This window comes from Anastrepha ludens, chromosome 2 (assembly GCF_028408465.1).
Source record: "Anastrepha ludens isolate Willacy chromosome 2, idAnaLude1.1, whole genome shotgun sequence".
NCBI classification, from domain to species: domain Eukaryota; kingdom Metazoa; phylum Arthropoda; class Insecta; order Diptera; family Tephritidae; genus Anastrepha; species Anastrepha ludens.
In genome coordinates this window covers 179,993,553-180,019,178 of record NC_071498.1, presented here as the reverse complement: position 1 = coordinate 180,019,178, position 25,626 = coordinate 179,993,553, and the positions used below count along the sequence as shown (strand labels likewise).

Genomic DNA, 25,626 nt, shown 5'->3' with positions numbered 1-25,626 from the left:
CGAAATGGGATGCTATACGCTTGAACAAAATTGGGAAATATTGAAAACCTATTTCCAAAGTGGTGAGTCTTCTTCTTCTTCCGCGGTTACAGTAAATGGCGAGCGTTACCGGGACATGCTCAACGAGTTTTTGTTTCCAAAAATTGAAGAGGATGGCATGGACGACATTTGGTTTCCACAGGACGGTGCAACTTGTCACACTGCCAAAGTTAAACTCGAACTTTTGGCTACCGTTTTTGAAAACCGAATAATCAGCCGAAATTCCGATATCAATTGGCCGCCTCGGAGCTGTGATTTAAGCCCGTTGGACAATTTTTTGTGGGGAGCCGTTAAGGACAATTGCTATGCGAACCATCCAAAGACGATTGATTTTTTAAAACACGAAATCGAAGTTGCCATTCATGAAATTGGAGCCCAAACAATCGAAAATGTGCTTAAAAATTGGGTTGATCGAATGGCCTACTGTAAAGCCAGTCGTGGCAGTCATTTGAACAATATTATTTTTCATTCATATTTGACAATGTTCAATCTTCAAAATAAAAAAAAAAGTTTGAAAAAATATTGATTAGTTTTTTTTTATAGCCGTTTCAAAAAGCAAATTTTACATGGCCCACCCTATAATAAGCTACCGAAACAGAATGTTTTGGTTAAGAAAGTGCTTTCTGAATTCCGTACATTTAGATGAAACTTAAAACTACATTTGCTCATACATACATCCTTCGTAGCTTCTGGGTCGTCTTCGTTCGAACCAAACCATACAGAAACAAATTCTGTTTTTCGAAACTTGCTAATTTCCAAAAAGAATCAAAATTAGCTTTCCTGTCTTCATATCCGATTCCATTTATACATTTTTTGGATTAAAGGCAATCTTTATTTTGTTTCATATTGCATATGCCAAACTTTGTGAACAGTCTGACTTATACCACTATCAAAAAAAAACAGTAACCGTATTTTGCTTACCAACCAAAAAATAAACACATTTATCGAGTTAATTTTCATGGAATACTTTTAATCTCTTCAGATTATGTTATTTTATTAAGATTTTATATGAAATAGCTGATAAACTACATTTTTAAAATTTTTGACTTACACCACTTTCAAAACCAAGGGCTCATACCTATATAAGAAATTTTAGTTTTATGCTTTACTTGATTTTTAAGTATAAGGGTGTGAAGTCCACTGAAAAAGTAAAAAAAAAAAAATCTAAAATGCTAAGGCAAACAAAGAAGTACTTTCCAGGTAAGGTAATAAAAGGTTAACTATTAATTTCTATAGTAAAGAATTTTGTATTGCTCCATAGTCCATGAACTAATTTTTTTAATTGCTGGTTTACCCCACTTAATTTTTATTTGTTCACTAAGTTATCCAACTTAGTAAAAGTATATAGTGGAATGTTTAAAGAAAAACATCTGTTTATATATTTACTCAATAACATTTAACCTATTTTAGGAACAATATGACAAATTTTGGTCATCAAAAACAGAGCGTTGACATTGTTTCACGGAAAGCTAACGGTGACATCCATACCATCAATAAATTCCAAAAGTCAGTACTTAACAACTCCCCATAGCGCAATCCATTCACCGTAACTTCATTTCCAGCCGGACTTTCGAAAAAATATGACCTAATTACGCCGCCTGACCGCAAAGGGCACCAAGCTCCAAACGTCCCAGTCGTACCCGGGTTGGTGTTGGCATATTATGTACCGAGCCAAAACGCAGTCAAGAATTTTATGATGATCGAAATATAAGGGCCAATTATTAGGTGGTTTGAGGTTTTGTATTTGTTTTTCATAAGTATCATAGACTTCATTTTATTAACTTAGACGGAAAAGGATGGTTCCATGTGTAGAAGTCCACGCAAGTGGGGAAAGTTACTGATCGCCATTCACTTGGGAGTGGCCAGGACGATTCTTCTGCATATGGTTCAAGCAGCTCACAACGGCCGGGATTAGCCCACGTATCCTCTGGGTAGCTTCCGAACACCCGTTCGGGAGTGAGCTAAAGTGAGAAGGCGAAACATTCCAGGATAGCTGGTTGTGCGTTGGGTTTGGGACCCGCCACTTAAAAATCGCCCCCAATGAAAACTTTAAAAAAGCCTCGGATGAGACCTCCCTATACTGATGACGACCCCTGCAAACGAACTAAGGACTATGATTTGAGGGCATGCACCTGGAATGTCCGGTCCCTTAATGGGGAGGGTGCCTCTGCCCGGCTGGTTGATGTCCTCGTGAGAGTAAAGGCTGACATCACTGCCATCCAAGAGATGCGATGGACGGGGCAAGGAAAGAAAACCATAGGACCTTGCGACGTCTACTACAGCTGCCATGTAAAGGAGCGCAAATTCGGTGTCGGATTTGTTGTGGGAGAGAGACTTCGTCGCCAAGTACTGTCGTTCACTCCGGTGGACGAGCGTCTCGCAACAATCCGCATCAAAGCCCGTTTTTTTAACATATCGCTAATTTGCGCCCACGCCCCGACGGAAGAGAAGGACGATGCGACCAAAGATTCTTTCTATGAGCGCCTGGAACGTCCCTATGAGCGCTGCCCCCGCCACGACATAAAAATCGTGCTTGGCGACTTCAACGCCAGGGTGGGGAAGTAGGGAATTTTTGGTCCCACAGTCGGAAAATTCAGCCTACACAACGAAACATCTGGTAACGGACAGAGGCTGATCGACTTCGCCGGGGCCCGAAACATGGTAGTCTGCAGCACCAGATTCCAGCATAAAAAGATACACCAAGCTACCTGGCTGTCCCCTGATCGAAAAACGCGAAACCAGATCGATCATGTTGTGATAGATGGAAGACACGCTTCTAGTGTATTAGATGTACGTACGATCCGAGGACCCAACATTGACTCGGATCACTACCTTGTTGCAGCCAAACTGCGCATGCGCCTCTGTGCAGCAAAAAACGTGCATCTACCTACGCAAAGAATGTTCGACCTCGAAAAGCTGCAATCACAACAGACAGCCAGAAGATTCGCCACTCGACTCTCACTCCTGCTCTCAGAGAGTACTGCCCAACAAACCGGCATCCACGAACAATGGAGCAACATTTCTCGTTCTCTACGTACCGCCGCCGAAGAAGAAATCGGATTCCGGCGAGCCCGAAAAAACAATTGGTACGACGAGGAATGTCATGCTGCCGCAGAAAGAAAGGATGCCGCCTATAGAGCCACGCTGTGATCGGGCGCAACGCGAGCCATGTGGGATCGCTACAGAGAGCTGAAAAAGGAAGAGAGACGTATTATCCGACAGAAGAAACGAGAGGCCGAAATACGTGAGTGCGAAGAGCTTGAGATGCTGGCCAACAGGAACAACGCCCGAAAATTCTACCAGAAAGTTCGGCGGCTTACAGAAGGTTTTAAGACCGGGGCGTTTTCCTGTAAGAACAAAGACGGCGAACTGGTGACCGACGTACAGAGCAATCTTAAATTATGGAGGGAACACTTCTCGAACCTATTAAACAGTGACAGCTGCGCATGTCACCGAGAAAGTGAAGATCCCGATACCCCAATCGTTGACGACGGAATTGTCGTTCCGCTACCCGATCATGACGAGGTGAGAATAGCGATAACGCGGCTAAAGAACAACAAAGCCGCGGGGGCCGACGGACTGCCGGCTGAGCTATTCAAACATGGCGGCGAGGAGCTGGTAAGGTGCATGCATCAGCTCCTATGCAAAATATGGTCGGATGAAAGCATGCCTGCCGATTGGAATTTAAGTGTGCTCTGCCCAATCCATAAGAAGGGCGATCCTGCAATTTGTGCCAATTACCGCGGGATTAGTCTTCTAAATATCGCCTATAAGGTTCTAGCGAGCGTATTGTGTGAAAGGCTGAAGCCCACCGTCAACCAACTGATTGGACCTTATCAGTGTGGCTTCAGACCTGGAAAGTCTACCATCGACCAAATATTCTCAATACGCCAAATCTTGGAAAAGACCCATGAAAGGAGAATCGACACACACCATCTTTTCGTTGACTTCAAAGCTGCATTCGACAGTACGGAAAGGAGTTACCTGTATGCCGCGATGTCTGAATTTGGTATCCCCGCAAAACTAATACGGCTATGTAAGATGACGTTGCTCAACACCAACAGCGCCGTCAGAATTGGAAAGGACCTCTCCGAGCCGTTTGATACCAAACGAGGTTTCAGACAGGGTGACTCGCTGTCGTGTGACTTCTTTAACCTGATGTTGGAGAGCATCGTGCGAGCCGCAGAACTTAATCGCTCAGGCACAATTTTTTATAAGAGCGTACAATTGCTGGCGTATGCCGATGATATTGACATCATCGGCCTTAACAACCGCGCTGTTATATTAGTTCTGCCTTCTCCAAACTGGATAAAGAGGCAAAGCGAATGGGTCTGGTGGTGAACGAGGACAAAACGAAGTACCTCCTGTCTTCAAACAAACAGTCGGCGCACTCGCGTATCGGCACCCACGTCACTGTTGACAGTTATAATTTTGAGGTTGTAAAAGACTTCGTCTATTTAGGAACCAGCATTAACACCGATAACAATGTCAGCCTTGAAATCCAACGTAGAATCTCTCTTGCCAACAAGTGCTACTTTGGACTAAGTAGGCAACTGAGCAGTAAAGTCCTCTCTCGACGAACAAAACTAACACTCTACAAGACTCTCATCATGCCCGTCCTAACGTATGGCGCAGAAGCGTGGACGATGACAACATCCGATGAAGCGACGCTTGGAGTGTTCGAGAGAAAGATTCTGCGTAAGATTTTTGGGCCTTTGCACGTTGGCAACAGCGAATATTGCAGACGATGGAACGATGAGCTGTATGAGCTTTACGACGACATAGACATAGCGCAGCGAATAAAGATCCAGCGGCTACGTTGGCTGGGTCATGTCGTCCGAATGGATACAAACGCTCCGGCTTTGAAAGTATTCGATGCGGTACCAGCTGGTGGTAGCAGAGGAAGAGGGCGGCCTCCTCTGCGTTGGAAAGATCAGGTGGAGAAGGACTTGGCTTCACTTGGTGTGTCCAACTGGCGCCGGTTAGCACGAGAAAGAAACGACTGGCGCGCTTTGTTAAACTCGGCCAAAATCGCGTAAGCGGTTATAGCGCCAATTAAGAAGAAGAAGAAGAAGACGGAAAAGGATACAATTAATTTTTCAAGTAAACTGGGCAAACTTTTAAGTGGTAAAATTTAACTGGAAGACCGAAGATCCTGATTTTGCTTGCATTTGTTCAGCAGGTTAACTATCCTGTGTCGCTATTCGGCTTTGGAGCTTAGAGGTGAGCGTCTTTATATGCATAACAAGAGTCCGGTAAGTGGCGTAAGAAATTCCAATCAAATAAAGGGTTTTCCATCAACAGGTGTTATTTTGAATAACAGATGCAATTGCGAGAGATGATTAACGAATTTTTTTTGGGGCCACGTGAAAGAGAAGGTGTACGCCAACAGCCCAGGGTCGATTGAAGACCTCAAAGATGGAATTTGTGAGGCTATCGAGGACATAGGGCAGCCCCTTTGCAATTCGGTTATGGAAAATTTCATGAAAAGGAGATTGTCCTGTAAGTTTTCAAAAGCTTTTACTTGCGTGATTTCAATTAATTTGCTGACATTTGTTGGGATCTTCAGGCGGAAGCATATTTCTTACTACCATTTTAAGCTCCCAGAGCGACTACCTCCACCATAAGAATTTTCCATGCGTGCTCGAGCTATTATATGTTAATGAAATGTTTTTGCAGTCTAACTTTGAAACGTTATATATACATACATATGTACTAAACTCCTGCATAAGCGAATTCGTATTTTTTTAACACATTGTGATTCGTTGTCATTGCCGAAGTGAGGTTTGAGTTAGTTTAGCCAGCGATCTGTATTCACTCAGCAACAAGTGTTAGCAAGAGTTGCTATGCAATATAGCGCGCTCTTCTCTTTTAAATGTGAGCATTTAGTCTTATACTGAATTTCATTGCCTTTCGAGTTACGACAGAGGTAGCATCTGCAACAAAAGAGAATATCATAAACTTCGCGAATTATTCGATTGCACAGTTGCTATTGTTATGCCTTTGGCGTTTGCTTTTCAAACAAAAAGTATAACGACGCTACAATGGAAGAAGATGTAAGTATATACATATATTTTATTGATGAAAAAACAAATTTTGGTAAAATATTAGTATTAAGTATTTAAAATTATGTGTTATAGTTACCGTCTAATAGCCTCACATTATCAAGCAATGTGGAAAACAGTGAAGAAGTAAATTTTTCGGAAATAAAATTGAAAATTTTAAATAAAGAGTACGAAATATGCAATAAAAAAGGGCGTAGCACTGTTTGGCAGATTTTTGGCAAGGTGAAGACTAGCACTGGTGACGAACTAAATAATATAGTTGCGTGCAGAACCTGTTGGAACGTATACAAGTTCAATCAAAATAGCACTTCTAATTTAGTAAGACATAAGTGCTATAAAAATTTTAAAGACAGTGTTTCTGTATCGAAGATAGAAGTTAGTGCTGATTTGAAGCATGTCGGAATAAATATTTTAACAGAATGGGTAATTGCAAATTGCCGTCCCTTTCAAATAGTAAAGGATTCGGGTTTACTGAAATTCTCAGAGTTTCTTGTATCAATCGGCGCAAAATACGGACTCCACGTCAATGTTGAAGCCTTACTACCTCACCCAACAACAATATCAAGAAATGTATCTACTTTATATGACAAAACTCTGGCAAAAGTTAAAAATGACTTACAGTTTGTAACTGGAAATAAGATAGGTTTTGGCTTAACATCCGATATTTGGACAGATAACTATATTAGAACATCGTATGTTTCCCTGACTATACATTATACAAAGGATGGTGAACTTATAAATCGGCTATTAGGATTGTCCGCCTTTGAAGGACAAAGATGTACAGGTAAAGTTTATTTTAATAGTCAGTCGGTTATGTTATGATTTTGTCTTTAGGGGAAAATATCCAACGAAAGGTGTTGAACATTTTGAAATTTCATGACCTAATATACTTATTGATAAATCCGTTTTTGTGACTGATAGAGGTAGCAATATGAAGAAGGCTTTTGAGCCTTTTAAAAGAATTTCATGCATAAACCATTTAATGAATAACGTGTTGGAACAAGCAATAACAAGTATTCCTGAGCTCAATGAGCTATGTGATGCAGCTACCAAGCTTGTTAAATTTTTTAAGAAATCTGGAGAGAATTCCGGTTTACAAACGACCTTAAAAAGCTTTTCACCCTCCAGGTGGAACTCAATATTTTATTTGCTGAGCTCAGTAAAAAAAAACTGGGCAGAAATTACTGATATTTTACAAGCCAAACAACAACTGTCTAAGTTGAATAGTATTAGCTTAAGCTATATAGAGGAAATATTAAAAGTATTAGAGATTTTCGAAGAATCATCAAAGGAACTAGAAGGTGAAAAGTATCCAACGCTGCATTTGGTACTACCCCACATAAACAGACTAAAAGGTACTTGTTCAGTTCGTGAAAGTGACTTAGCTTTCATAAATCACTTTAAAGAAAAGTTAAATAATTTGTTGGACACCATTGTTTTTGAAAATCTTACAGTATATCACAAACTTGCCGTATTTCTGTTCCCGCCAACAAACAAGTTAATATTTTTCAACGAAAATGATAAGACTCTCATAAGAGATGAATGCAAGACTCTAATGTGTAGCTACTTTAACGATACGACCATCCAAGACCATCAAACTACACCTGAAAACCCGCCCACCACTCGGAAAACGCAGCTTTTCACAGCATTTTTACAACCAGCTGAAAGTTCTAATGAAGAAGATAATATAAATAATGAGATTATCAGATACGAATCAACTAGCGTCATATATTATGACGAATTCGACGTCCTTCAATGGTGGCGCTTACACCAAGTACAATTCCCTTTGCTTTTCAAAGTAGCCAATAGTCTGCTGGCGATTCCAGCCAGTAGTGCCGCTTCGGAAAGGCTTTTCTCAAAAGCAAGGAACTTAATATCAGAGAAGCGAAGTGCAATCGGTTCCAATTCATTTTCTGTGCATCAAATAATGTTTTTACATTATAATATGGATATGAATATATTAAATTAGTGTACGCTAATATTTTCTGTTATTTATTAAACTTATTCATGAATTAAATTTACTTTTGTTATATGAAATAAAAAACTTTTAGATACATATGTATGTACATAAAATTCCACCTCTTTCTAATACATACCTAATTACATTTATGTTCGTATACATATATTCTAAGTACTCAACAGTAAAATCAATTACATGTTTACATATTTTTAAACTAATTTACAAACGGTAATTTGTTGAAGTCGACCATATTGCCAATCGATTCATTTGCCACTCAAATCAATTGCTTTTCGAATTATGAACACAATGGACAATAATAATAAATGAAACATCTATCGTTATTGCAGTGTAGTGAGATCACTCTCTCTCTTCGTAAACATGCTCTTTAGTTCAGATGTTGAGTTAGCGTTATGTAGATCAAGTAGCAGAGTTTTATGCGAGTGACTTAGAACGCCAAATGAGTGAACCGTTGCAGGTGTTTAATATGTACATACAGTGAAGGACTAAAGTCTACACAACAGCAGGATATTTTCATATTTCCTTCTTATCAGAATCATCAACAGCTTCCATTTGCTACCCATATTGTACAAACACATCCTTAAGTTATCGGGGTCCACATTTTGGGCGATATCTCGAGACCCTAGTTACGGAGGGGCATTAAAAATACTCTATACTACAGAATCATCAGCAGCTTCCATTTGCTACCCATAATGTACAAACACATCCTAGGGTTACCCGGGTCCACGTTTTGGATTATATCTCGAGACCCTAGTCACGGAACGGTATGAAAAATACTCTATACTATAGAAATCATCAACAGCTTCCATTTGCTACCCATATTGTACAAACACATCCTAGGGTTACCCGGGTTCACGTTTTGGCCTATTTCTCGAGACCCTGGTATCCGATTCTTAAAATTTTAAAACACAAACCATCTATTGAATAGTCCAAACAAAGCCTAAAAATTTGGTTTGGATAGGAGAGCCCGTTCTTGAGTTATAAGATTACCAAGGAAATGTAACTTCTTTTTATATATATAGATAGATAAATACAACTTTACCACTTGCTTTAAAGCAAAAAATTAACAAAACAACAAAAAAGCGGTATGACAAAAGTCGACATACATCCCATGATTCAATTATTAAAGGTTTGCTCACTAGTGACATTCGATTTTCGACGCTCCCTTACAAAAGGTTGTAAATATTTAAGAAGGTGAATGAAGTGGAAAATATTAAATCCTAATTGGTAAAAATGGTAGCAAAACAGAATTTTCTTACTTAAATGGAAACAAACTGCGAATCATTTAAAAAATGAATTTTAATTAATATTTGAATGTAAATAATCCTCCTCCTATTTGTAGCGCGCGTTCCACAAATGGAAGGGCCTACAGTTTTAAGCCGATTCCGGTAGATGGTTTTTTATGAGAAGCTTTTTCATGGTGGTACTGTGCTTTGCTAAGTCTCCTCTGGACACTTCATCCATCCATGGGAAGGTGGGCTCATTAGAAATAATTCCCGTCAATCACAACTTTTTTATAGTGAGATATGCAATGTTATCGATCGCGTCGGGACTACCCAATTACTCTCCCTGTCGTAACTCTTTGGGAAATGCTAGCTCTTTGAATTCCGTCTAAATCAACACATCATAAGAAATAAAGCTTTGTAAATTCACCACTCATCGGTCTCGGATTGCGTCAATTACTCTATCATGTCCTGACTTAAGCGGTTACATGGGTTTCGTGGGTTCAAAAAATCGATTTTTTTGGCATTTTAATTTCTACAACATCTCAAGAATACTATCCTAAATTTTCAAGTCGATCAAACACTTTTTTTTGTTTTTTCATTTTCGATGATCCTGTCAGGAGTTATGCTGACAACGCAGATGCACCTTTTTTTCGAGGGGTCACCGGAAATGACGTCACAATGAAGGAGTTTAAATTTTGTTTTTTGAAGATTTCAGAAATTATTCTTATTCTTTAAGACAGAAAAGAGTTTGAATTAAATAACTAATTTTTTACATAGAAAAAAAATTGAAAATAGGCCTTTTTTTACCCGACGAAACCCATGTAACCCCTTAAGCTAATTGCACAGTATGTAGACTTTTGTCTACCGCTTTTTTGTTGCTTTGTTAATTTTCTTGTTATAAAGTAAGTGAAATGATTTAAGTTTTTTAAATTTATGAAGAAATATAAATCCCAAAAAAACTAAATCAACGATTTTTTTCAATTATTGTATACCGTCATAACAAAAAAGAGTCCACAGGGGCACTCCACAGGGGGGAGTATTATCTCCACTCCCCTGGTTATGCGTTATTAGTAAAATCTTAACAAAACTTAATGGAGGAGGGGTAAAAGTGGTCGCGTACGCTGATGATGTGGAGTTAATGGCATCAGAACTGTGTCCCAATACGATCAGTGGGATCATTCAAAGAGCGCTAAGCGAGCTTAACTCTTGGGCTACAGGCTGTGGCCTAAGTTTAAGCGCGCGTAAAACAGAACTCATGCTATTTACGACCAGATATAAGGTACCAATTTTTACTCTACCAAGATTAACGGACAAACCCTCTCACTTTCACCCAGTGCAAAGTTCTTAGGGGTAATTCTGGACTGCAAACTTAGCTGGAAATTAAACATTGAAGAACGGGTAAAGAAAGCAGAAATCGCTTTATATGCCTGTAAACGTATGCTGGGAAGAAGATGGGGTCTTCAACCCATATACATATACATTATGGTTGTATATAAGGCGGTTATGCGACCAATTTTAACGTATGGGTCGGTAGTTTGGTGGAAAGCTCTAGAGAGAGAATACAGCATCAAATTACTTAGCAGAATACAAAGATCAGCCTGTGCAATAACAGACTATGTCCTAGGGAGGCCCTGAACGCTCTGACGCACGTTATTCCGGTAGATCTACATATCAAGAAGATGGCAACAATGAGTGCATTTACGTTAAATGAAGCGGGTCGCTGGATGGAAAAAGCTCATGGCCATGCCAGTCTATTACTGCGACAAACCCAGTACACCTCGAAGAGGATTGACTACATCTCAAGACGGTGACGTTCAGTCGAAATTTTGTCAATCTCTTTCCATCTCGGAAAGAATGGAATAAGGGACTCTCACCAAACAACTTCGACACTACTGTCTATATGGATGGCAGTACAATGGATTGTGGTGTTGGGGCTGGTATATATTCTTATATACCTAAAATTGAAAGATCTGTGCGTCTTCCTAATGCTTGCAGTATCTTTCAGGCGGAAGTACTGGCAATTGGGGAAGCTTGTAGGCTACTAATCGCAGATCCCGCTTTTAAGGGCAATATCGCTATTCTTTTGGATAGCCAAGCTGCAATCCAGGCACTGGGTTCAGCTATAACAACCTCTAAAGTAGTGGAGCGAAGCAGGAATAGCCTCACCACCTTGAGCGAAAACCATAAAGTTACCTTAATCTGGGTCCCGGGACATGGGAGCATCGAAGGTAATAAAAAAGCGGACGAACTGACAAGAAGGGGATCTGCCATGAGTATCGCTCTTGAAGAATCGGTATTCACACCACTAGGTGCAGTCAAGAGTGCAATTTCCCTAAAATACCTCTGAATCGCTGATTGTAGATGGAGAGACTAGACAAAGTGCAAAATTAGCAGAACGTATGGCCCACCTACAACCTTAAGCAATCGTCAACATTGATAAACATGAAACGACGGGACGCCTGGAGACTAACGGCAGTCATAACTGGCTTTTGGTCTGTGGGAAAACAATCAGCCAAAATGGGCATCCCTCACAATACATACTGTTACAGTTGTAAACAACCGGAGAAAAAGGAAACAATCTTCCATTTCCTCTGCGAATGCCCTGTCCTGTGGAAGGACAAAATGTTAACCCTGGGTAAACCGCTATTCTAGAGTCTGGAACAGCTGTCTGGCTTAGATGTCAACAACCTGATAAGGTTCCTGAACCGCACAGACTGGATATAGTCATACTGTAGATAACTGGTAAACAAGTTGGTAACGAGGATTTTTTTTTTCCACCATTTATTTTATACATCTGTCCTTTGACCTTTAGTATGTTGTTTAACAATTTGGTCAGGATTTATATACATCGCTTAGTGGTCAGTGTCAAAAGCGATAAAATTAAAATAAACGAAATAATAGAAATTAAATGTTATACAATAACACAATACAAGTTTCACTTTACATGATTACATTTTACAACTATTTTTAATTATTTTTTTACATATTTATGGTTTTTTAGCATTTATCATACTAGGTCGCTTGGTCGGGTTCTCTTTAAACGCCTTTTCCCGTTTCTTTCCCTTTCAAGAAGTTTGTTGATTTCTGCATTACTGTGTGTGTGTATTTTTTCAAAGTGCCTTGTTGTTATCTTTTTGATTTCTTCGACTACTCTTGCTATATTAAAAGTCCTATGGATGTCATCGTTTTTCGTGTACCTGTCAGACATGGACAAAATTCGAAGAATCTTTGATTGCTGTCGTTGGATTTTTTCTATATGAGTTTTTTTAGCCGTTCCCCACACCTGTAATCCATTTCGCCAGATTGGTTTAATCATAGTTTTGTACACTAACAGCTTGGTCTGTATAGTGAGTCTGGATTTGGAGCAGACTAACCAATGAAGTTGTCGAAGTTTTTCTTTTATTTGTTTGACCTTTTGCTTTATGTGGTGACTCCAATTTAGTTTGGAGTCCAAGTGAATTCCCAGATATTTAGTAGTTGATTCTATTGTAATTGCTTTATCATTTATTTTAATTGGAACTGCGGTAAATTTTGTTTTGTTAGTAAATATAACCTGTACGGTTTTGTCTTCATTTATTTTTAGGCACCAGTTATCAAACCATTCCTTAACTGCGTTTGTATATCGCTGCAGTTTTTCAGTAGCGATAATTAAGCTTTTGTCTGATGCTAATAAAGCGTTTTTCAGTAAGAGCGCTTCAACTTTTTTTTTGAATAAAACACAAACGGTTTGACTTTTGTAACTAATTTTTTTTTTATTATCGAGTTTGAACATATACATTTAAGTATGAAATTCGATTTCTTTTGCATGATCCCCGCGTGCCCGTTTTACGAAGTCCAATCGTTGAACCCAATTTTCGACCACTCTTTTGCATAAATCGGCCGAAATTCCAGCAATTTCGCGTTCAATATTGGCTCTGAGCTCACAAATCGTCGCCGGCTTGTTACTGTAGACCAATGACTTCACATAACCCCAAAGAAAATAGTCTAGAGGCGTCAAATCATATGAGCGCGGCGGCCATTCGACCGGTCCATTTCTGGAAATAATGAGCTCATCGAACTTACTCTTCAACAAATCAATTGAATAATTGTTCCTGTTGAAACCACATGTCGTCTAAGTCCATACCATTCAATTGCGGCCAAAAATAATCGCTTATCATGTCGCGGTATCGATTTCCATTCACAGTAACGTGGCGATCGTTCTCGTCAACGAAAAAATATGGGCCAATTACGCCGCCGGCATGTAAACCGCACCAAACAGTGATTTTTTCGGGATGCAACGGTGCCTCATGAATCACGTGTGGATTGCTTTCTGCCCAGTAACGCATATTTTGCTTGTTGACAAAGCCATTGAGCCAAACTTTAAACTTTCTTAACAGAACATGCATTTTTATAATAAAATTCAATGATTTGCAAGCGTAGCTCAAGAGTGTAGCATTCCATGATGAAATGTATACTAATGAAGTTTACAAATGACAAGCGAAAAATAAAAAATATTGCGTCGTTCGCCCTCCCTATCGGAAAAAAGTTGAAGCGCACCTATTGAAAAACGCTATAGTATTGTATCGTCTGCGAACGTTGCAACTGAAGAATTAGTTTCGTCAGGAGGTGGTATATCTGCGGTGAATAAAACATATAGTAGAGGGCCAAGAACGCTTCCTTGCGGAACTCCAGCAGTTATTTGATGAATATCTGAACATTGATTGTCATATTTAATGTAGAAGCTTCGGTTGGTTAGATAGCTTTTTATGATGAGATAGGATAGGGTATATTCAATAACGCATTATAATGCGCAACGTACTTTTGCAGTGTTGCGTACGCGCATTATTTGCAGGAAAAATTTTAATACTGCCAATCTATCAATTGCAACACTTGTCACATTGGCAGTGCTGCCAGCGCTGCAATTACTGCGCATTTATAATGCGTTTCTGAATATACCCATAGTAGGCAAAAGGTAGCATTCTTTTTATTTTGTGGAGTAAGCCTTCATGCCACACTTTGTCAAACGCTTTAGCTACGTCCAAAAATACTGCGGCACAGTATCGATTGTTTTCAAGGTCTGATTGGATTTTATTTGTAATTCTATGGATCTGTTGAATAGTCGAATGTTTTTTTCTAAATCCAAATTGATGATCCGGTATTATACGTTTTTGGTCTAGAAGTTGGCTTATCCGATCATGCAGTCATTTTTCAGCAATTTTAGATATTGTCGATAATAAGCTTATTGGTCTATATGATGACACGGTAGTTGGATTTTTACCCGGTTTTGGCAATGCAATAATCTCTGCCACTTTCCAGAGCTTCGGAAAGTATTGTTAGCGAAACATTGCATTAAAAACGTTTCGCAAGTATATAAATGCCTTGATTGGTAGCTCCGCTAATGCTTTTCCTGTTATCATGTCATATCCGGGAGCTTTTTTATGTTTTATTCCTTTTTTGATGCAAGCTATTATTTCGTGTGTATTCGTCCTTTTTATTTTTGTAAAATCATAGTGGAAGTTTCTTTGGTTGTTGATTTTCTTTTCTTCGTCATTTGAAAGAACTTTTTCGAAGTAATTTGCTAATGTTTGCGCTTTTTCCTCTTTTGTAACAGCCCATGAATTGTCATCTTTTTTAGTGGTGGCTGATTTTTTATTTGAGTTTTTAATTTTTTAGTACATTTCCATAAAGAGTAGTTTGTATCTTGATAGCGAGTCAGATTCTTCAAATAGTTTTCGATTTCTTTGCTTTTTCTCTTATTTAAGGTATCCTTAAGAATTTTTGTAGCTAAGTTTAGTTTTCTCTTGTCGTCAGGTGATCTAGTTTTTTTGCCATCTTTTTCTTAACTCTCTTTTTTCTATAATTTGCTTTTTAATAGTAATGTCAGTTGTTGGTGTATTTGTTCTATTTGCTTGCTTTGGTGCCGATCTGATCCCTGCTTCTAGTATTACGTCGGTAACGAGGATGTGGCTACAAAAAGGTCCGGAAGCGCTAGTTGGATTCTGGAAGAACCACCACTTAAACCAACCAAACAACCGTACCTTCAGTAATGTCTTGTATGTGTCTGTAACACAGGAGCGCATAACTGACTCCTTTCAAGTTTTTGTTGGTTGATTAGGGGAAATTGAATTACTCTAAGTTTGAACGTGCGACTTAGCAGGTATTGCCCATGATGGAAAGAATAATGAGATGGCGCCTATCGTGGTCCCGTTACTTTGCTCTCAGCGAATTTGACAACGAGTTACGTGATTTTAGCTCCAGTATGGCCAGATTACCATTTTCGTAACTTGATGTAGCATTTTTTTTTTTGTTATTTAGTCTGAGAGCTTTAGTTCTTTCTTCATGATTTTTCTAGCCTATTCTAATTAAAAGTAATGTTTATAATTATGTAAAATATACATTTTTTTTAAATTAGTTAAATAATTCACTTAGTTTTATTTAGCTTTACTTTTTTTAACATCTGGTGGCATTGCCCGCGATTGCAGGTGTTGTTGGTGTTCTTCTGCTTTCGGTAGTCAAATCTCTCTCTCGCTACTGCAGTATTGCCTACCTGTGGATATCAAAACGCACTAAAATTCCCATTCAAAGAAAATAACACAAGAAATTTTTATTGAATCATTTAAAGAATTTTGTATGCGTGACAAATTGTCTTTAGAATGTGCGTTTTTTTTTAATAAATGTGTTATGCTTATGTACAATTTAATTTATGAGTTTTTTTTTGTTAAGCGAGACTCTTTTGTTAAGGGAACGACTTATTTGCTATATTTCGGGTTATGTAACTAGATAAGGTACTCTTTTTGTAAAAATGTCAGTATGGTTTCTTTAGTATTTTCTGGTATTTTGTGGCTTATTTTTGCAATGAATACACCTCTTGATGCCCTATGTCCCACTAAGGATTGATGACCGGAAGAAACGATTACACCTCTATGGGTTTAATCCGCATTCAGTAAATTCAAACGTCTTTTAACATGTGTAAAAAGTGTTCAATCTTAAGAAGAGTTGGGAGAGGGACATTTAATATTCTTCCATAACCTTAAAAGGAGCAAAAAATTAAATTCACACTTTCAAAATATCAAATTTTATAAAAAACCAACTAATTTTCATTAGCACTAAAATCTTCTCAGAGTGGCCTTTTTTTAACCTTCTTTTGTATAATAATACAGTTTTTTTTTAACCTAAAGTTTCGGTAGCTTTAAATTAAAAAAAAAAAAAAACACGAAACTTAAAAATTTTCGCATTTTCGGTATAAAAAAGAACTAAATTTATTGCGAAGAGCAAATGGTTGGCAATACTGCACAACTCAGCAAACGTGACGTCACGTACTCTCTGATGGGCGCAATCTTCTTTCTATCATTCTTGGGTATTGCCTGCACTTGGGGGCAAAGTGTATGAATGCCGGGACTCCACTGAAGCAGATAAAACACTTTTACCTCGAAACTTACCGTAATTCCATGTCAAATTAAAACACTACACCACTTAAATTCCAACTATCATTTTTATTGATAACATTTTTAATTCCAATTTACAATAATCATTCTGATGTTTCATATTCATACTATGTACGATATATCGATCATTTTATATATGTATAAGTAAGTTGCTTTTGAATAGCTGTAATATGCTTTTACATATGAATGTGTTTGTGTTTGCATGTATGTATGTGTTTATGCATATGTCGTATGTATATGCTATGCGTGTGCATTTGCGTGTATGCGTGTGTGTTGTAAATATGCACTAATCAATAATAAGTATTTGCATGCATGCGTATGTGAGGATTATATGGGTGTATGTGTAATAGTACATGTATTTATATGATATTATTTGACATTACAATTATGACATTATATGATACAGTTAGTGCACCCATTTTCATTTCCTGTATTTCTTTATGTATTTTTTACCTTTTGATTAACTCTTTGTATTCATCGTTCGTTCACTCAATAGTTTTCTTCCTCTGTCTTTTTGTCTTTGTAATTCCTTCAAGTTTAACTCTCAACAAATATATTTCAACAGTTTTTTCTCTTTTCTACATACATTAAAATCATATATACAGTTGTATTTGTAATGCGCTTGTATGCTTGTATATATGTAATTTATGTAATGAGGTGTACATATTTGCTTATCTTAATTTTATTTTTAACTGAGGCATATAATTAAATTCACTAAAATAGGTGTGAAATAACTAAAATAAAATATGTATAGAATTTTCAATATATTTTTAATGCATGTGTGTATGTATGTACATATGTATATATATGTACTTTTAATGTGTGCATATACAGATTTTTTTATTATTCAAATTATTTTCTTTGCAGCTGTCGGCTTTTCTTGCAACTAATTTTAACCCAAACATAAACATTTTTAGGCTAAAAAGTAATAATAAATTACTTCCTTGTAGCACCGCCAATTGTTTACGTCTCACTAAATTGCTATATTTGCTTGTGTGTGTGTAATTCGTAATGTTTTCATTTTTTTATAAGATATATTTTATATATTTTTTAAACAATGGAAGTGATTAAAATTGAATAAGCACTAATCATTTTATTGTTTAAAAAAGTAATGGAACTAAGTTAAATTATTATAATTTGGTTTATATTTTGCACAATTTTAAATTAAAAAATAGTATTTAAAATTTAATATTTGTACTTTTTAAAAATAAGAATATTGCATTTTTTTAGCTGCTTAAATTTACGCACGCGTTCAAATTGCGTATCGTATTAGTTTATTCATTTTTTTCATTTTTAATTTAATTTTTTTTTTTGTAATTTTAATTTAATTTTTTTCAGCTTTAATTAATTTTTTTTCAGTTTTAATTAATTGGTTTTTGAATTTTAATTAATTTTTTTTTTCAATTTTAATTAATTTTTTTTTAATTTTAAAAGTTTATTTTTTTTATAAATAAGGCTGTTTAATTTTTCTATAATAATAATCGTGAATCGTACATTATTTGAAGTCGTTGCCTGGAACTGAATTTTTAAACTTTTACATACATATGTGATGTTACCAAGTTAATGCTAAATTATTTACAGTGGGGTGCAGCTTAATAGAAACAATGCTCAGCAGGGTAGAAATTAAAATTGTATGCCATATTACCCCTGTAACTCTATGTATTTGACTAATTATAAACCCAATACAAAGCTCTAAAGTGGGGGCGTGCTTCGATGCAACGGCCTTCTGACAAGGAGCCCAAAGTTTTGAGATTCCTGTGCTCTGGCACTGACATAATCTATTCCTGTTTTCTTTTCTAAGGTTATCCTTTATTCTCTGTCCTCGTCACTACTCTTCCATCAGATGACGTTTCACTTATATTAGAATTCGTCAATATGAGGACTTTGGAAAACTTGACATTCTTAATGAAATGAAATTGACATCCGTTCGAAGCTTTTTCCCCGCTTTAGGCGCCTGAGTTGGCTGATGCCAAATCGAATAACTTTTCGGATCCTACCATAACTGTACAACAGCGTACATTTTGCGAATATTTGGCCCGTGATTTATTATTTTTCATGTCATTGCTAACTTCTTATTTATCGAGCACAAAGCGACCTCGATTTTAGTGATCTAATCCGCTTCGGTTTTTATTTTTGCTAATGACAACTAAAATTCTGACAGCGTTAGTTTTGTTTTAATTATTTTTTCTTCCATATTAGTGGTAACTACGTGATTATAACGAACATAATCGTATTTGTAGCAACAATTTCCTTTAGTATTGTAAATTTTTCTCTCCTCCACTCCATCAACAGCACTGGATGGCTGTAGACGGGTTTCCCTGTCCAACATTTTTCTTTGCACAGGTAGTGGTCCACATTATGGTATCAAAACGGAACGTAAGTGCTACTTGTAGTGTACCTGGAGTACTCTTGCCATCTTACTTAACTACCTACCTAAAGGACAAACCTTGTAAATCGATCATCCTTGGCAGAAATCGTGGCAGCCGAAGTTGCTCGCACAATTTTGTTTTTCAACATGGCAAATTGGCCACACCTGGAAATCTATGATAGATTAATATAGGCTCGATTAAATATCTTTAAATTAGCTAGCAGAATATTTAAAAAATTGTTCCAGCTTATTAAATTCGGTACTTGGAATTATTTTGCAACATATGGATTGAAGTATCATTTCTCTAATCGGCGACTGTTCGAACTGCTGTTTGCTTTCACATTTTTACTTTTAGTTGCACTTTTTGCCTTTTATAGCTGTTATGGGGTTTTTGCGGGTATTTTTTTTGCTCATAATTAGCAGTGCTGCCTTTACTGAGCTTTAAAAATTTCTACTTCCGAATAAAGTTTTTTTTGCCGCATCTCAGTATGATTTTATTTATATTCCTCTCTGCCTTAATTGACCTAAAGTTGTTCGTTTTTTTTCCTCCCATACAGCGGCTAATGTCTCAAATTAACTTAAATATGTTCATACAGACATGCATACGCGTATGTAATATATGTATGTGTATACATTTGATGTGCATTTGATTTGCGTAAAATAATTGGTATTGATTCTATTCTTTCCGCTCGCTTGAGGCTCTTTGCTTGGTATGCTAATTCTTTTAATGTAATTCTTCATGGGTTTTTCTAGCATCTTCATCTTCTTTTCTGTCGAAGGTTTTTCTAGCATTTTCTTCTTCTTTTCTTTCGTTTCTCACCGAAACACAAAATATTTAAATTCTTCTCATTTCAACACTTAACTCTATATCTGTTACATTTTAATTAATATGACTTTGTTTCGCAATTCTTTTTTTTGGTTACTGCGCTAATAATTCCGTATTTTCGTATATTTATTTTTTTAATAAGTATTTGCAAGGTGTTTATTGATTTTCTATATTTTTTATTTTATGAAAATTTCTTTGCATAGGTACAGGAGAAATTGCGGAAAATTTCGTGCGTTGCGTGCACATTTAAGATCGTTTGCAACAAAATTAAATAAAATGAAGTTAAGCAAAAAATAACCGAAAATTAAATAAAAAATATTCGAAGCGCCAAATAAAAACTACGCTTTTTGCCAATGTTGGCGCCCAACATAAAAATATTTTTGTGCAGTGTCTTTTAAAATAGTTACTTCAAAGATCACCCAACTAACTGGCTGACTGACTGAATTCGCTTCTATCCTCTGTATATGTTAATATTATTCACTGACTTGCTGTTTTTACAAAAACAAAAAACTGTAAGTCTTCAAAATTATTGTTTTTCGATTTATATTCAAATAGCCCTGCAATCAGAAATGCGATAGTTTGTGTATTTATTGTTGAAGCTTTAATGAATCGCAACCGCAACTAGAACTGTGTTCACTCATTAAGGCGCAGTTGTGTTGCCTATTCGCAGGCGCAAATTGATGATAAATGCATTTGCTTGCTCTTAATTGCACACAGTTTCATATAATTTTTGTTCAGCATTTTTAAAAATAATTTCACTTAATAATTTTATATTTAAATATATATACTATGTCTATTATATGTATGTATGTATGTATATAATGATGGTTTTTTATTTAAAATTGTAGCCATTTTATACGCCTACATTTTTTATGCGCTTAAACGTGGCTCGCAATAATTTTGTTGGATCTTGACCGTTCAACTGACATTAACACGAAGTTTAACAAATCTTAGCCATCCAAACGTGCTACGTGAACTCTTTTTTGTTTCTCTTTCAACTTGCAATATTACGCTTACACTCAAATAGTTTTGCTCTCACACGAGAAAATTATGCTTATCTGTATAATATATTTATTTGCAATATCTTATGCATGTATGTAGGTGCCTTGATACTTTTCCAACTACAATTGCATTTTGTATACATGTATGTATGTGTGTGTGTGGCATAAATTCATATAGTACAATATTTTCAATTTTTTTTGTTTTCAAATTTTTAATTTTGATATGTCCACTAATTCGATAATAATTCCAGTTCTAATTTCAGTTATTTTCTTCAATTCTAATTGATTAAATTTCACCAATTTCTACGAAAAAAAACAACAATTGATATATTTGTGTAGTAACTTATTTCCAGCGTGAACTTAGCTGCAGCTAAGAATTCTGTTAAGCTTCAGAAGCGCATGAAAAGTTTTCACTCTACTAGAGTTAACTCAAGGAGCTCATTTCGGATTCAAATTTGAGGTTTGCTATCAGCAGATGCTGAATAGAGCTGTTGCTATTTTTGTGTAAAGGGCATCATATGCATATTTAATATTTTTATTTATGTTTTTTGGGCAATTTTTTATTTCCCACTTTGCGAGTAAAGTAAACAGAGTAAATAGGTTTTTTTTTACAGAAATGCATACAAATATATAATTTCTGTGCTAACTTTCAGAACTTGTTCCTGTTGGCTCATCAAAAGACGTTCCCAAGTAACAGCTCGTTGCCAAGTGCAAATGCGGGTCATTCCGGTAACGTAAAACCCGGAGAAGGTGCAACTAAAGCATCGTGAAAAGATTTATAGGGGTGTGGCCAAAATCAGGCGCTTAAATAACTCGCAGTGAATTTGAAAGAATCAGCTGATTCGTGGTGGAAAGATTTTTAGAGGTATGGCCAGCGAATTCGACAGAATCAGCTGATAGGCTGACGTAACCGTGGTCCTGGACACGGTTTGTTTAAGAAAAAACTGAGATGGTGTTGACGATATGCGAAAAAAATCAAAATAGTCTTCGCTGGGGTGGCATATGGTACACAAGACAGGACTAGTTTACTGGGCGTGGCAGCCCTTGGTCGGGAAAAATCCGAGTCATTCCGGTAACGTAGAACCGCCTGCCATGGGAATGCATAGTCTTCGCTCTTGTTGCCTCGTTACCATCTGAACAAAGACATATTGGACGCGTGTGCGTGAATACGTGTGAAATGAGCTGGTGGAATTCGACAGCCGAATCTCCAGCAGCCAAAGTTACTCTCACAATTTTATTTTTCACCATAGCTCATGGCCAAACCTGGTAATCTGTCATTCCTGCAACTAGCCAACGAAAAGTGACTTGCAGCGGACAGCAGGGAAAGGGATTGAGGGGTAACCGCTGTCAAAATTAGAGCATAAAATTGCACAGAATTGCAGCGGGACGGATTTCTTGAAATCAGTTATTTTTCCGGCGGCAAAATAATAAGATTAATTTATATTTTCGCCGGCGGGTTGAATACTGAGGGTTGCTTTTCTGTTTTGAATTTGTTTTTTTTTTTTTTTGTAGCAATGGGCTTCAGCCAGTTGTGGAGCAAAAGCATAGCGAACGAAAAGATTTCACTGCCAAATTTATTTTATTGTAACCATAAAATGCCAGTTGAAAACCGTCCCGCTGCAATTATGTTTAACAGACTGAATTTTCCCGACGGAAAAAACTCACTTTAAATAACGCACAATAAAATTACACACTTGACCACATTTGCATTCACCGTATTCGTAAACATACCGTTGCCATGGTAGGGGCCTTGGCGGTGTTAATTTTTATTGTATGTCTCTAAAAAAAGCAAGCTAAATTTTGTTAAACATATCGCAAGTGATGTGGCAGCCAAAGTTCCTCTGAACATTTTTTTTTCACCATAGCTATCGAGCAAGCCTTGAAAACTACCATCCTTGAAAATTCACGAATAAGATTCCACATGCTCAAAACCGATCGGTTGCAATATGAATCTAATTTTCATGAGAGTAATACATACAGGTTTTATCCATGGTGAAAAGATTTTTAGAGGTGTACTATCTAGCAGACCGTTATTCGGCTCTGAGCAAATTTGACAGATATGTCGACGTCATTCGTTTTGTGTTTCACAAAATTTAGCTTTAGCTTTAACGTAGAATCCAAAGTTCCCCCCAAATTTTTTTTCACCATACCTAACGATCAAAACCTGGTATCTATCATCCTTGGCTTTCATCCTGCTTTCCAGCTAATGTGCGATTTTAGAGAGTTAAAATCAGTCTAAAAATTCACCACAACGAAACTAGCACTGAAAAGCCGCAGCTCAGACATTATTTTCTTGTTTTTGTACAATTCCGGCTTCCGCTGTGCCTGCAAGTATCTGGCTGAAAATGTTTACATAGGCAATACGACTGACTATCACTTTAATTTTCTGTAAGACTAACAAATACGAGTTAACTCAGTTATGAAAGAGAGCTTATGCGCTTTGATACACCAATGAATGGGCATTCGGGCACTTAAATGCGTTGTTTAACTGCAGCTAAGATGCGTTGGAGAGTGACTAAGTATTGGAGTGAATCAGCATCACTCTGCACTGCGCAAACACTTTCGCTCTTCGATAACTCGCTCTCTGCGTTTATCATTATATTGCTGCTGCATGTGGCTTTGTGTGGGAAAAGTTGGTCAACGACCAAGTCGAGTTTTTGACGGTTTGTTATAATTAAAGACCCTAAAAATGCGGTGCAATTAGTCGCAAGTAAACATTGTTTGCTATTGATTGTATTTACAAATAAAAAAAAATTACTGCGCATGAATTTTTGTATGAAAATTTTTGTTGCTTAAAGACAAAATGACTATTAGCAGCTTTTCCTATGATGTGAAATTTAGAGACTCGTTTTTCTCGAAAGGCAGATGTTGTGCATTAACCACCTTTTCCACACACACGGTCGTATATTTACATATTTGCTTTGTATGAATGTATGCATGTATATGTGAGTGTGGGCTTGCATGTGCACTGTCTGCACATTTAAAAAATTGTATGTGCCGATTCTGAAATGAGTGCGCGCTTGCCTATTTGCCTTGATTTTGTTTTCAGTTTTATTTTTTTTTTATATAATATTTATTTGATATTTTTAGTTAATAATTTTCATAGTCTCTTAAATTTGCTTTACATTTCAGTCGTTTAAATTTTGCAGCTAAGCAAAAAATTAGTTAGTTTTGTTTGTTGAACTGTTTTTTTTTGTTTTTTCTTTTGTAGTTAGGCTGTTTTACATTTCAATAATATAGTTTTGAAATTTATACTGTTTTAGCTTTACTTCAGCAACGAAAGCGAAATCTTCATGTGTTTTTGTTTTTGTTTTTTAATAGACATACATATATTTTTGCTAATTACTTGCAAAGTTGTATTGTAATTTTGTTTCGATTTCCACATCTGTCCAATTGTAAGCTTCGCTTTGACTTTTTCCTGCCGCCTCGAGTTACTTTTTTCTTTTTTTCTTTTAAGATAAATGCATTTATTTAGTATTCGAGTGTAGTTCTTTAATTGTTGGATATCTTTTGCAATGCTTCATTTTTCTATTACAGTTACGGTTATGCCTTTGTTGGTGTTGTAGTATAGTGGTGCTCTTGATAAGGTTTTCGGTGCTTTATTTATTTTTTGTTTTATTTTTATTGTTGTAATTTAATAATTTTATTCTCCCTTTAGTTGTAGAGTTTTTGTAGTGGTTTTTGCGATGTTCGCTGCTATCGTTTGTTGTTATTATTGTTGTTTTTGTAAACTCTATATTGCATTTTTGTGTTTTTGTTTTGTTTTCCTCTATTGTTTAACTAAAGTAATTGTCGCGTTGTTGATAAATCGGCAGTGGTTCGCTTGGTGATTCGGAACTCCGTTCGTCATAGCCAGTGGGCGATGTTTCGTCGTCTCTTCCGTTGCTCACCTTGGCCATGGCTTTTTCTGTTAGAAAATGGAAGAGTGCGTGAATTAGTACTGCTTACCAATCAGGGTGCGGAAATAGTTGAAAGAATAGTTTAAAAAGGCTGTCCATAGTCCATTGAAAAGAAAAAGTTTGCTGTCGATACTTACGCATGTATAGGTGCCTGCATATACTCAGACAACTTTTCTAGTAGCCATACTACGTTTCTTTTTTTTACTTAGTTTTACAAAAAGTGATTACTAGCAAAGTGCTACCGAAATGATCAGTGAAACGAATAGCAAATCAAGAAAAAATCACTAAATGCACCTAAGATGATTATATTTTTTTTTTTATTTGATTGCGCAGAATGCAGGACTAAGAGAAGACAGGAGGTAGCGCCTATTCTACTTTCTACTTAACACTCAGGGAATTTGAAGGACTCAGTTGTAAAGATGGCGAGATTTTGGATTTTTGATGGCATTTTCTTGCTCACAAAGTACTTTTTTCTTTCTATTCTCTTTGATATTACCTTATTATAATCATCTCATCGTACCTTTGATTTTGATTGACAAATCTTCGCTATTTTGACACTATCTGCTTAGTTTTTTCACACACCCCACCTACTAATTCGGCAAAAATTTAAAAAAAAATTATAGTTTTAGGTTTTTAGTTAGGTATTTTTCTCTATTTTTTGTTTGAAATCCTCAAAATGTTTCAATTCAAGTTAGCGATTTATTCGAGTTATTCTTATTTCACATACAAATAAAAATACAATTTTTGAAATCTCAATTTTTTTTTATTATCTATTGCTTTGCAATTATTCCGATAGGCTT

At 36.6% G+C, this 25,626-nt stretch overlaps 1 protein-coding gene and 1 long non-coding RNA gene across 8 annotated transcripts in view; one reads left to right on the top strand and one right to left on the bottom strand.

Annotated features, from left to right (window-relative positions):
• The first annotated feature begins 1,456 nt into the window (after positions 1-1,456).
• On the top strand, positions 1,457-5,254 carry LOC128860747 (uncharacterized). The gene is made up of 3 exons (XR_008454293.1): positions 1,457-1,545; positions 1,602-1,764; positions 5,115-5,254. It is a non-coding gene; the product is annotated as an uncharacterized LOC128860747 (long non-coding RNA).
• Positions 5,255-16,760: 11,506 nt separating this feature from the next.
• LOC128855965 (uncharacterized) overlaps positions 16,761-25,626 on the bottom strand; it is a 152,089-nt gene continuing 143,223 nt past the window's right edge. For all 7 annotated transcript variants that reach the window (XM_054091252.1, XM_054091253.1, XM_054091254.1 and 4 more), the window contains one exon: positions 16,761-24,834. In XM_054091252.1, coding sequence (XP_053947227.1) covers positions 24,704-24,834 — 131 coding nt within the window. In that variant the 3' untranslated portion in view covers positions 16,761-24,703. The remainder of the gene's footprint in view (positions 24,835-25,626) is intronic.